The sequence below is a fragment of the Rutidosis leptorrhynchoides genome, chromosome 4, assembly GCF_046630445.1.
Source record: "Rutidosis leptorrhynchoides isolate AG116_Rl617_1_P2 chromosome 4, CSIRO_AGI_Rlap_v1, whole genome shotgun sequence".
NCBI classification, from domain to species: domain Eukaryota; kingdom Viridiplantae; phylum Streptophyta; class Magnoliopsida; order Asterales; family Asteraceae; genus Rutidosis; species Rutidosis leptorrhynchoides.
The window spans coordinates 349,808,896-349,822,192 of record NC_092336.1 but is presented as its reverse complement, the minus strand read 5'-3'; the positions used below and the strand labels follow the sequence as shown (position 1 = coordinate 349,822,192).

Below are 13,297 nucleotides of genomic sequence, written 5' to 3'. Positions count from 1 at the left end.
AGTGTGAGTTCTGGTTACGTGAGGTTCAATTTTTGGGTCATATTATCTGTGCGGAAGGTATAAAATTGGATCCATCTAAAATTGGAGCTGTGATGAATTGGAATTCACCAAAGAATCTGATTGAAATTAAAAGTTTTCTAGGATTGGCCGGTTACCGACTTTATTAAAGATTTTCAAAGATTGCAAGTTCTTTAACAAAGTTAACTAGAAAGGATGTATCTTTTCAGTGGGGTAGAGAACAGGAAACTGCATTTCAAACTTTAAAAAGTTTATTGTGTCAAACACCAGTGTTAGCCATACCTGAGGGATCTGACGACTTCGTTGTGTATTGCGATGCGTCCTTATCTGGTTTGAGCTGTTTATTAATGCAAAGAGTTCGTGTAATTGCGTATGCGTCTTGACAGTTAAAACCAAGTGAAAAGAATTATCTGGTACATGACTTAGAAATGGATGTAATAGTGTTTGCATTAAAGTTGTGGAGACATTATCTTTATGGTACGCACTGTGTCATCTGCACCGATCATAAAAGTTTACAGTATATCTTTTCACAGAAAGAGATGAATATGTGCCAGAGACGGTGGCAAGAACTATTTAAGGATTACGACTGTGAGATCAGATATCATCCTGGAAAGGCAAACGTCGTGGCTGATGCATTGAGTCGTAAGAAATCCTCTGACAGTGTAAAATTTATGCGAATTGAGATTGTATCTGATTTAGTGGATCGATTAAAGATAGCTCAACTCAAAGCATTACCAGATGAACATTTGAAATCTGAACAAATGGGGAAAAGAAAAGAAGAATTGATAGATGATTCTCGAAGATTAAAGACTTATCGTGAACGAGTTTGGGCGTCGGTACTTGGTGGATTGAGAGATTTAATCTTAAATGAAGCACATAAATCAAGATTATCTGTGCATCCCGGTAGTACAAAAATGTATCTATTCTGAAAGTGTTATATTGGTGGCCAAATATGAAAGCAGACATCGCGCAATACGTGGAAAAGTGTCATATTTGTGTCCAAGTGAAAGCAGAACACCAGAAACCTTATGGGTCTTTGCATCAATTAGAAATTCCAGAGTGGAAGTGAGAATATATCACTATGGATTTTGTGACAAAGCTACCTATAACCCAGAAAAGAAATGATATGATTTGGGTAATAGTAGACCATTTAACCAAAAGTGCGCATTTTCTAGCCACCAGAGAAACAGCTTTGTTGACCAAATTAGCCCAGTTGTACCTAAATGAAATAGTATCACAACATGGGATACCGTTGTCTATTGTGTCAGATAGAGATTCGAAATTTGTGTCTAGTTTCTGTAATAGTCTACAAGAGAATTTGGGTACTCGTGTCAACCTCAGTACAACCTATCATCCTCAGAATGACGACCAAAGTGAACGAACTATTCAAAATTTAGAGGATATGTTAAGGGCTTGTGTGTTAGAATATGGTGGATCGTGGGATTATCATTTGCCTTTGGTCGAATTTGCTTACAACAACTCCTATCATTAAAGTATTGGCATGCCGTCTTATGAAATGTTATATGGTAGAAAGTGTCAAACTCCATCGTGTTGGTTGGAGGCAGGCGAAAAGAAGTTTGCGGGTCCGAAAATTGTGCAGCAGACTGCGAAAAAAGTGGCTATCGCACTTGAAAAGCTGAAAGCTGCCAGAGATCGACAAAAGATGTATGCAGATCCTCGTCAACGACTAGTTACTTTTTACATTGAGAGAATGTGTGTATTTAAAAGTGTCAGTGTGGAATAATGTGCGTTTTATGAGAAGGGTCACGGAACATTTTTTCTTTTGTGATTTGGACTAAGAATAAATAAGTTATTCAAGATTTTGAGGTTCAGATAACTGGTAAATACCCGTGTGTTAGACGGAGAGCTTACCTATATGTGATGAAACCTAAATATATATATATATATATATATATATATATATATATATATATATATATATATATATATATATATATATATATATATATATATATATCTATACGTTATTATCCTTACCACTTTCAGCAAGTAGCAAACCTTAAATCATTCTCTACTCACTAAATCCCTAAAATTAACAAGTGCAAATTGAAGATTGAATCTTGGTGCATCTAATCCTTTGTGATTTCAGGATTATAACAAGATAAGTGTCTTTGATTTTTACGAATTGATATGAATTTTATATGGGTTTGGTTAAAATGGGTTTATAATGATTGATTCTTGCTATGAATGTGTTTGTGATCATGTTTATACTTAGAAACATGTTTGATATATGTTTTATGATCTAATGATGCCATGAATTAGATTAAGAACTAGTAAAAATGGTAATTTAAGTGTTAGGGTTCATGTTTGTATAAATTGGGGATTTTGGTACTTTGATCCTGAACCTTTTGTATGAGTGTTAGATCATAGTGTTGTTGGTTCAGAAATATGTGTATATATGTTATGTATGTTTCCTTGTACTCAAATTTGACCAAAACATGTGAAAATGGGGTTTTTGGGCATGAAATCACCTTCATTAGCGAGCTATTGGTGAAGATGAAGGTGCTCGAAAAGTTGGTGCCCGAGAACACTGATCAAAAACCCTAGTGCTCGGAAACATTGTACTGCTCGAAAAACTTTGGTGCTCGAGAACCTTATGGTGCTCGAAAACCTTATGCTGTTCGAAAAGTTTGTAGTGCTCGAAAACTTTGTCTGTTGTGAATGTTTTCTGTTGAATGTGAAATTGTGTTTCAACACTTAGATACAATACTAACTTGGGATATTTTGTGATGATTCTCAGGTGATAAATGGAAAGGCGAAGGCTCAGCGATATAAGACAACTGAGCACTGAGCTTCCAGGTGAGTGGGACTATCTTTATGGATGTGATTATACAGTGATCAGCGCCATGTTTATGTTTAGACTGTGTAATGAGTTTGTGACCCATGCTATGACCATATGTGATTATGTGCGTACCAGTGCCAACATCCTAGTGTTTTGGGCGCAAGAGGTCAACCCTATTTACCTTAGTGTCGGGTAATAGTGTTGGGTCCGTGAGTTACTGAGTAGTGGTATAGTGTGAATGACAAGTGCGTCACGTTTGGAAAACTATACCAATGATTCAGTAACGGGGGCTATCGGTAGATTCTAGCTTGATCAGCTATGGATTGCCGGTCCTCTTGTGTATGTATTTAAATGATTTAGTAACCAGTGCTTTTAATCTGTGCTTGATGCTTGTAGTGATGTCCACCTAGATATTGCAATTCACTTAGCGTTATGCTAACTCTCCCACAGTGTTTTGCTCTGCAGGTGTGTATTAGTAGCTTTTGTGGGTATAGTAGGGTGACTGATGATAATTGACACAATGTCACTCTGATTTTTTTGTAATACACAATATATTTGAAATGGTTTGTAGTAATAACGTAACACCTGTTATTTTTGTAATCGTATATTTATGCATATTAAATATATGATGTGTAATTAATAAGTCTTCCGCCGTGAGTGTCCTTAAAAAAAGTATGTGTAAAAAGTACGGTGTTACAATAACATCATAAGTTTCAGATATTGTAACGACCCAACCCGTTATCCAACCGAATACGCAAGAATTTTTTTTTTATACAGCAGAGGGGTACGCGGCGCGCACAAGGCTGATCAGGTTCTGTTCGAAATTTCCAATTTTCCATTAAAGATCTCCCACTTCCCTACACTTTTAGATGAAATGGTTTTCACAACATATTATAATAGATAAAACTAACGCGTTCTAATAATAAAACGAGTTTTACGACACCAGGCCCACATCGGCCGTTTTACGACTTTCGTACAAAATACAAGTTTTCAACCACGTGAGTTTTAACAAAAAATAAAGACCGAGCATGGCGATTGGGGATATGCTACCCAATCCTAATCAATCCAAAAGCACGTCTTCTAAAGCAACTACGCGAGTCCACTAGTTCCCACGCTTACCCGAGCCACCGCATCCACGCAAATCTATAAAAATGTAAACAACGAGAGGGTAAGCTAACGCTTAGTGAGTGAGAATATACTACGTACATATATATGCATAAAATGGACACGCCACACAATGATCAAATAGTACATACCAAAGCATCCAAGCATAAAATCAAGCTAATCTAAGTATACCGTACAAGCGCTATACAACAAGCTAACAATATCAACAATGTAAGTTCACCAACAAAGATATGAACAACGCCATCAAGCTACACCAGGAGGGCTAGATACATCACAATAATACAACGATATATATAACAATAAAGTGTAAAACGCCCAAGGTTAACCCCTTAACCCAATACCAAAAGAAGATTGGCCGAACTACACGAGCCTTAGTAAGTCCACATCCACACGAGACTACTATCTTCAATACTACAACACATCGAGGTTGGCCGAACTACACGAGCCTTAGTAAATCCGCATCCACACGAGACTACTACCTCAATAAGATGACCGAACTACACGCGTCATCGTGAATCCGCAACTCAATATCAACCCTGAGCCATTGGGGTTATATAATCTACATCACAAGCACATGTGATAACATACACACAAAGTGAGCACCTCGCCAAAGGTGGTCAACCAAAACGCACAACCGTGCCAATTGGACCTATTACACAAGTCTATCAAATCCACCTATAAGTGAAGTGAGCTCTATAACCGAGAACCACTTCACCCGACCCGCACCCATCCTACACATACATATGCACATAGGATATTAACACTCACCTTGTCGTCTTGAAGAGTGCTACCGAATAATCCGCAACTCGCCAATGGAAAGTACATATTCCATTATCACAATACAAATAACACAATTAGGGTGGACTTACAAACTAACCCAATTGACACTTAGTGCAATTTCGACCCAAATGCACTTCCAAGCACAAACCGCGCCCAAACTAACCAATAATCTGTGACAACCCGGAAATTTCTGACCAAATTTAAACTTTATCTTTATATTATTCCGACACGATAAGCAAAGTTTGTTAAGTTGAATCTCAAGAATTTTAAACTATGTTCATACATTCATTTAACCTCGACCAAATTCCGACGATTCACGAACCGTTATTTATTTGGTATATAGGTATATGTATATATAATAACTTAGGAATATTAACAAAGTATTAAACGTATAATACTTTACATAAACGTATTTGTTTCAATATGGTTATTGATGAAATTAGAAGATAATATCAAATGATTGATTTATCACATACATTGTATGATTACGAGTCTATGTTGAGAGGTCCACTTTGATTTAGGAAACCTTTTATTTTTAACGGTATTCGGAATAAATGGTAAAGTGATTTACAAGTAAGAACAAAATGCCAATTATCGAGTACTAGACAAATATTAGTGGAAATTCCTATTTGATTTTCAATTCATGCTTTACAACATTTTCCTCGTGATTTTAATAAGATAACTATTTTAACTTTTATCTTAAGATGATTTCGTACGTTCATTTAACCTTTGGACTTTATCTCACATTTCATCAATATTCAGTGATTTAAAAAAACTTGAAACCTATTATATATAAATTTTACTTTTCAAACACGATATAACGCTTTCCATTATTTTAATTTTCTTTAACAAAATAATTCTTAAATATTTATTAGTTTTGGAAAACAAAAGTTATTATATTTATTTGATTTAATACTAAAACATTTTCAATTTGGAAAGAAGTTTATTATCAAAATGTTTTATAAGATACTTTGTTAGTGAAGGTTGAAGAACTTAATTAAAGCTATATATTTTAAATTACAAATATATATATATATATATATATATATATATATATATATATATATATATATATATATATATATATATATATATATATATATATAGTGTTTCAAAAACGCAACCGTAAAATGATATAATATTTTCTATCATTTAAACGATTATAAATGAGTCTTGAAATATAGTTACTTTTGAAAAACTAAATATTATATTATAAATATTTTAAACTTATATTTTGAGATAAAAATATATATATATATGTGTACTTTACAATGTAACGAGATATAATAATAACATAGTCATAAAACGTTTTGTTTTAAAATAATATATTTTGGTGAACAACGATTCATTGATTTATAGAAGCAAATGATCACAACACTCAAATGAAGAGATTATACTTTAGATAAAATAGTCTATCGATGATTTAGTCTAGTTATTGTTAAAGGTACACGTCATGTAACGTAAAGTGTTAGTTTTCTAAGTGTACGAAAATGCGTTCGAGAAACCGAAACCATGACATAGGTCGAGAGTAAACATACGAGTCATTGGAACTAAATTTACAAGTTTACTATGCACGTAAATATATTATAATATATAATTAATTATATAGATTAAATATTTATTTATAGTTAATAATATTTAATTGAGTGTCGACAGCATAATTGAGCGAACATGAGCTGGCATATGAGCCCATGCGATCGCATGGCTCTAGCACTTGAACCCCATGCGATCGCATGGGGGTTGGTGGGAAAAACATTCTTTAAAGCTCGAACGTCCTGATTTTTCTGATGCACAATTCATACACTCGATATCTCTCTATATTCATACTTATATTATTATTATTATTATTATTATTATTATTATTATTATTATTATTATTATTATTATTATTATTATTATTATTATTATTATTATTATTATTATTAAGATTAATATTATTATTATAAATCTTATTTAGTAGTATTGTTATTAGTATTATACATAAAATACTACGATGAGGTTCTGCTCGCGTGTTTTCAAAATGAATTTTTTAAGAGGGATAGAGCTAAGGAAATTATGGGTTATAGCTATGGAGGTTATGGGTATAGTCGAGGGTATGCTCGCGAAGTCAATCTAGTGTTTATCATCTCCGTTGCGTCTACGTACTTTCCTGAAATATTGAATCTCAATATTGATACGTGAGCACTCATAACTTAACTTTTATATATTGTTAGTCTATCCCTGACTAGTGCTCGAGTATATATGATTATGCATGCTTGTATGTTTAATTTCATCGTTAAATAGTTTATGATAGATCATGAGTTTGATACATATGCGATTGAGATAAAGTATATGATATGCATGTCGTTGGAAAGCTGGCAAAAAAAAAATTAATAACTTTTCATTTAGAAAGTGTATGATTTCGATGAACAGATTAAAATATATCATCAATTGAATTATCTATAATTTTAAAGTATTATTGTTAATATGATTATTATTATCGTTATCGTTATCATTATCGTTATCGTTATCGTTATCGTTATCGTCGTTATTATCGTTATTATTATTATTATCTAATAATCAATAATATTATTGTTGTTATTATTATTATTATTATTATTATTATTATTATTATTATTATTATTATTATTATTCTTAATATTATTAAAATAATTAATATTTTTATCAAAACTATCATTTTATTATTTTTATCGTCATTATTATTAAAACCATCATTTTTATTAAGATTATCTTTTTTTTTATAGAAATATCACTGTTATTATAAAATATCATAATCATTTTAGTATTATTATTATTATAAATTATCATTTTGAATAAAATTATTATTAAATATTATTTTTATTAATGTTAATATTAAAAAGTACCAATATTATTATTAAGATTATCATGATTAGAATTATCATTTTATCATAATTAATATCGTCATTAGTAAATATAAATATTGTTATTATTATTAGTTGAATAATAATAATTATTATTATTAATACAAAATAATACAAATTTTACTTATTATTATTATTATCAATATTATTTTATCAAATGAATATGTGATACATAGATATTTTACCACATGTAATATAATATTACATACACTATATTTTATGATATTAAGTGAACTTTATAAATTTTATTATTTAAAATATATAAAAGTATATTTTTATCATATATAAATTTTAAATATAAATACTTATTAACAAATGACTTTTATTAATTACTCTAATAAAATCTGATAGATATATTTAAATATATAAAACGACTATATTTATGTTATACAATTTTTGGAAGTCATTTTGAATTAGATAACTTTTGTTGATTTTTGCATGATAATCTCGAGCATTAGGATTGTGATACACTACGACGTGACCTAAATTATTAAATAGATATTGATCAAACAAATAAATATATATACTTAATATAGGTTCGTGAATCCGAGACCAACCTTGCACTTGTTCAATGCCATCATATGCATAATTACTACGAAATACAGTATTGTTAGTTTCATTACTCCCTTTTAAATGCTTTTGCAATATATATTTTTGGTACTGAGAATACATACGCTACTTTTATATCTGTTTTACGAAATAGATACAAGTAATCGAAACTACATTCTATGGTTGAATTATCGAATCGAATATGCCCCTTTTTAGTCTGGTAATCTAAGAATTAGGGAACATACACCCTAATTGATGCGAATCCTAAAGATAGATCTATTGGGCTCAACAAGCCCCATCCATGACGTGGATGCTTTAGTACTTTGAATTTTTATCATGTCCGAAGGATGTCCCGAAATGATGGGGATATTCTATATGCATCTTGTTAAGGTCGATTACCAGGTGTCCACCATATAAATGATTTTTATCTCTATGCAGTTTGCGAAATGCCTGATATGAGATGATGTTTATGAGAAATGGAAATATGAAATCTTGTGGTATATTAAAATTATGAAAATGATTGATTACGATAAACTAATGAACTCACCAATCTTTTGGTTGACACTTTAAAGCATGTTAATTCTCAGGTATTAAAGAAATCTTTCGCTGTACATTTGCTCATTTTAAAGATATTACTTGTAGTCATTCATGGCATATTTCAAAAGACGTTGCATTCGAGTTGTTGAGTTCAACAAGATCATTATTAAGTCAATTATAGTTTGGATATATTATGAGATAGTATGCACGACTGTAAACTTTCGATGTAATGGAAGTTTGTCTTTTAAAAACGAATGCAATGTTTGTAAAATGTATCATTTAGAGGTCAAATACCTCTCAATGTAATCATATGTTATTGTATTCGTCCTTATGGATTAGGACGGGTCGTCTCATGTGGTATCAGAGCGGTGGTCTTAGCGAACCAGGTCTTGCATTAGTGTGTCTAACGGATAGTTATTAAGATGCATTAATGAGTGTGGACTTCGACCGTGTTTGCATGTCAAAAGTTTTGCTTATCATTTTTGTCGGAAATTACATGCTTATCATTCTTAGTCTGGACACATCTTACTGCATTGATTGCATGAATAGTGTATAGACAAAATTCATATGTTAGCGTATCTGTTAATGTAAACTTTGCCTGACATATCCCATAAATTCCTCCGTAATCTACGAAATCTTTTGTTCTATATATATATATATATATATATATATATATATATATATATATATATATATATATATATATATATATATATATATATATATATTCTATATAATTATAATACCATCCGATAGTCAGAAATCATTTCATATCGAAAAATGATTTATTCAATCGTACGAAATAGAACTCGCTACTAGTTTAAATCCCTCGGATTCCGATATGGAGTCTCACTCGAGCTCCGAAAGCAGTGTTGTAACGACCCAACTTTTTCGACTTGCTTTTGTGCTTTGTGTTTTCGCGAAACTGCGTATTTGTGCATACTGAGCTATATTATACTCTGGAAACTCCCTACATGTGGATTACTTTCGTTTATATATTAAAACGTGCCTTTAAGTACGTAGGATACTTAACTTAACCTCCGGAAGCCTTTATGACCGTTAGTGTTACTTGACGTTTTTAATGAACTGCGTACTGCGTACACGTTTAACTTTTGTCGTAATCGAAATATTATGACTACGAAATACTAATTATTATTTTATAATAACAATTACTTGGGTTTTTGGATGCTTAATTACGCTTAGTAATTTACTAGAGCACACTAGTTAGTCTTGTTAGACTTTCTACCTTGTTGGACCTTAGCTCACCCTACACTAGCTAATGGACTATTTAATTAGCCCAATTATAAATAACTAGTGACCCATTAATAAATAAGATAAATGCCCATTTATTAGAGGGAACATACTAGCATTTTTGTCAAATATTATCCTTAATGTTGCATGGGATCCTAACATAAGCACCAACTTTAGACAACCATTAACCAAAAAGCAAAAAGGTGTCCCCCTTGTCCCCCCTTGAAACCCACGGCCACCACACCCCCACCCTCACCTTACCACCTATAAATTCAAGTCTTATTCCATCCATTTTACACTTGCTCTCATTTGCATTTTACACACACTTACTCTCAAATTCTTTCTCTTGTCTTTCTCTCTCTAAAAAGTGTAAGTATTTGATTTTTCTTCCTATTCTTCTCTTCTCTTTCACGAATTCATCATCATCAACATGGGTCTAGCTTTTTAGCTTTTGATCTTGATTACATCTTGTAGATTCAAACATGGATTTGAATCCTTCAAGAACATGGAAGATTCAAGCTTTCTAGCTTTGAATCTTCACCTATTTTGTAGATCTAAATCTTTTAGCTTTAATCTTGTTATTTTGTTATAAAGATTCAAATTTGTGTTTGTAATCTTCATGTAACTTAAAGATCCAAGCTTTATGCTTCAAGATCTTCAAGAACAACCAAGATTCAAGCTTTCTAGCTTTGAATCTTCATATCTTTTGTTGGATCTAAGTTTTCTAATTTATGATCTCATTAATTTGTTATAAAGATCAAAACTTGTGTTTATGGTCTTCATGTAACTTAAAGATCTAAGCTTTATGCTTCAAGATCTTTAAGAACACTAAAGATTCAAGCTTTCTAGCTTTGTAATCTTATAACTTGTGTGAAAAGGATCCAAGATCTCTCGCTTAGGGTTCCATCACTTCATTTTATTAAGATTGCGTTCATATTTGTTTGATTGAAATAAAGTTTGTAGCTTTAGTTATAAATAGAACTTTTATTTGGGTTAAGACTAAGGATATGATGTAACCTTGGTTCATCATCCATCTAAGACTCTTAAATGAGTTGTGTTCTTAGTTGGTCTTAACATATTATGTGTTGATGGTTGAATCTTGGTCAAGGTGATGCTAACCCATCAAAGAGTTGTACACTTGAAGCTTACAAGCATCAAGGATGAGAACCGTGATGAGCATCAAGCACCAAGAACCTAACCGGAGCACTTGTTTACTGTTTTTCGGGATCTGATCAGATTCCTGGACTTCTGGAAAATTTATTTTCAGTTAGTTCATTTCGATTAGATGACTTTTCATTTAGGCCTCGTCTTAATCCGATATACGGTTTAGGATTTATAGCCCTCCGAAAGTCACTACGCCTTTGTAACGTTGTGCTGAAATTTCTGACCTACTCACACTTAAACCGTCACCACGGTCAAACGAAGACGAGTTAGGTTCTGAAAACTGGTCAGTGGTTAGAGGACTAATATACGGAGCCATAGCCACTGACTACGCGTCTTTTCGTTTTGTATAGAGGTCGTAGTAGCTGACCGAAGTCAGCCTATTGTTTCGATCTCTATTCTTGTCAAACTTACTTAGCTTTTATGATGATGAATGATGATGATGATGACACTTAAACTTAATTTGTGCACTTTTAAACCTTTGGGAACAATATACTAACCTAGTGACCTTTGACTTAGGTTGACGACCTTTCGGACCGACTTACTACTTGCATACTTTCATTATCGACTTTACCGCTTTTATCACTGTAACTTATAGCGTCCCTTTTTATACTTTACTATTTTTGGGACTGAGAATACATGCGCTTTTTATGTTTTACTTACTTTACAGGAGTACTTAAACTTTACATATGTGTGGGTGATATAACGGCATAAACATTCCCTTTAGCACGGTAACGTTTAATCATTGGTTTTGAACCGGTGAACACGAATATTAGATATGGATCCATAGGGTTTGACATCCCCACTTGGGCTAGTCGCGCTAGCATTTAACGGGTGTTTGATACTTCAGGCTAGTGCGAACCACTGAATTGTGCTCTCGTTGCCTTTCTTCGTGATAGATATGACCGTGAAGAGAATTGATAAAGTCTTGAATTCGTTCTTCTAGGATTTCAACATCTTTATCTTCTCTTTGGAGATAGAGGTGGTGTTCTTCTCGGATAGACATAATTCGTTCTGTTAAGCGTAGCGAAAAATCAATGGTTGATTTTCGGATGGCTTCGAGAATGTCTTCAAATTCATCGGTATTATTGATGAAGGTGATCATGTCTGCATGTGTGGAGATAACCGGAATTCGATCTGAGGAAGAGTCTGACTCCCCTTGATCTGGTTCAGTTGAAGAGTGCGAGTTATTCAGAATGTCTTCATGTTGCTCTTCCTCGTCATCATCGGTGTATTGTTCTTCTGAGGATGCGTCGGATGAATGGGTTTCTTCATTATTCCGATTCTCCACTTTGATACTTGCAGGATCAATTTCTATATCCTTAAACTCAGCCTTATCGGTCTTTTTATTGAAACGAATGATTAAACTGTGATCTGCCATCTCAAGCCTCATTATTTCTTCATGATGCTCAATGCTTGGAGCGGGTATTGTAGCAGTTTCTTTTACGTCTTCCATTTCCTCTTCCTCTTCAGAGTCCTCCTCTTCCTCTATTTCTTTGCTGGGATCCTCTTCTTCCATTTCTGGGTCATCTGCAGACTGCGATTCGACACCCATCTCGACATCATCGGCTGGTGGTGAAGACTCGTCATCGGAAGTGATCCGTCTGGTGGAAATAGCAAACATCTCTGCCTGTCCAGAAAGATCGGTTAGTCGGTCAATTTTGAAGGTAACGCTCTCCCCATGTGATCGTAAGATCAAGGTTTGATTGTACACATCAATGACAGTCCTAGCTGTATTCATGAAAGGTCTTCCTAACACCACTGGTGTGTGTAGGTCTTCCTTAATGTCCATCACTATGAAATCCGTAGGATACAAGAATTTGTCGACTTTTACCAAGACGTTCTCAACTATGCCCTTAGGATATCGAATTGTGTGATCTGCAAGTTGGATTGTCATTTTGGTTGGTGACAAGTCTCCTAACTCTAATCTCTGATAGAGTTGTTTAGCAAGAGATTCCATCTTATCCGTGAGGGATTTGATGGCCTCCGTTTGATTGTTAAGTGCAGAGAGTGAGGCAGATGATGAAGTTGTTTCACCACTGTTCCAGTCATGATGATGCATTGTCATGTTCTCGAGCAATTCCCATGCTTCATCTGCGGTTTGGTTCATCAGATTCCCTTGAGCCACTGCATCGATTGTCGTCATATGATTTACCATAAGACCATTGTAGAAGGTACAGATTTGGGCTGA

At 33.2% G+C, this 13,297-nt stretch overlaps 1 protein-coding gene across 1 annotated transcript; it reads left to right on the top strand.

Annotated features, from left to right (window-relative positions):
* Positions 1-446: 446 nt before the first annotated feature.
* LOC139841756 (uncharacterized) lies at positions 447-1,762 on the top strand. Its single transcript, XM_071831961.1, has 3 exons — positions 447-606; positions 718-934; positions 1,549-1,762. The coding sequence occupies exons 1-3, from the start codon at positions 447-449 to the stop codon at positions 1,760-1,762; spliced, it is 591 nt and encodes a 196-aa protein (XP_071688062.1).
* The last annotated feature ends 11,535 nt before the right edge of the window (positions 1,763-13,297 follow it).

Excerpts from the sequence above, each read along its gene's own strand:
- LOC139841756 (XM_071831961.1), top strand. The coding sequence starts at position 447 with ATGGATGTAATAGTGTTTGCATTAAAGTTGTGGAGACATTATCTTTAT. Across the intron at positions 607-717 it reads ACTATTTAAGGATTACGACT|TGGATCGATTAAAGATAGCT; the intron begins GTGAGATCAGAT and ends TATCTGATTTAG. Across the intron at positions 935-1,548 it reads CATCCCGGTAGTACAAAAAT|AAAGTGTCAAACTCCATCGT; the intron begins GTATCTATTCTG and ends GTTATATGGTAG.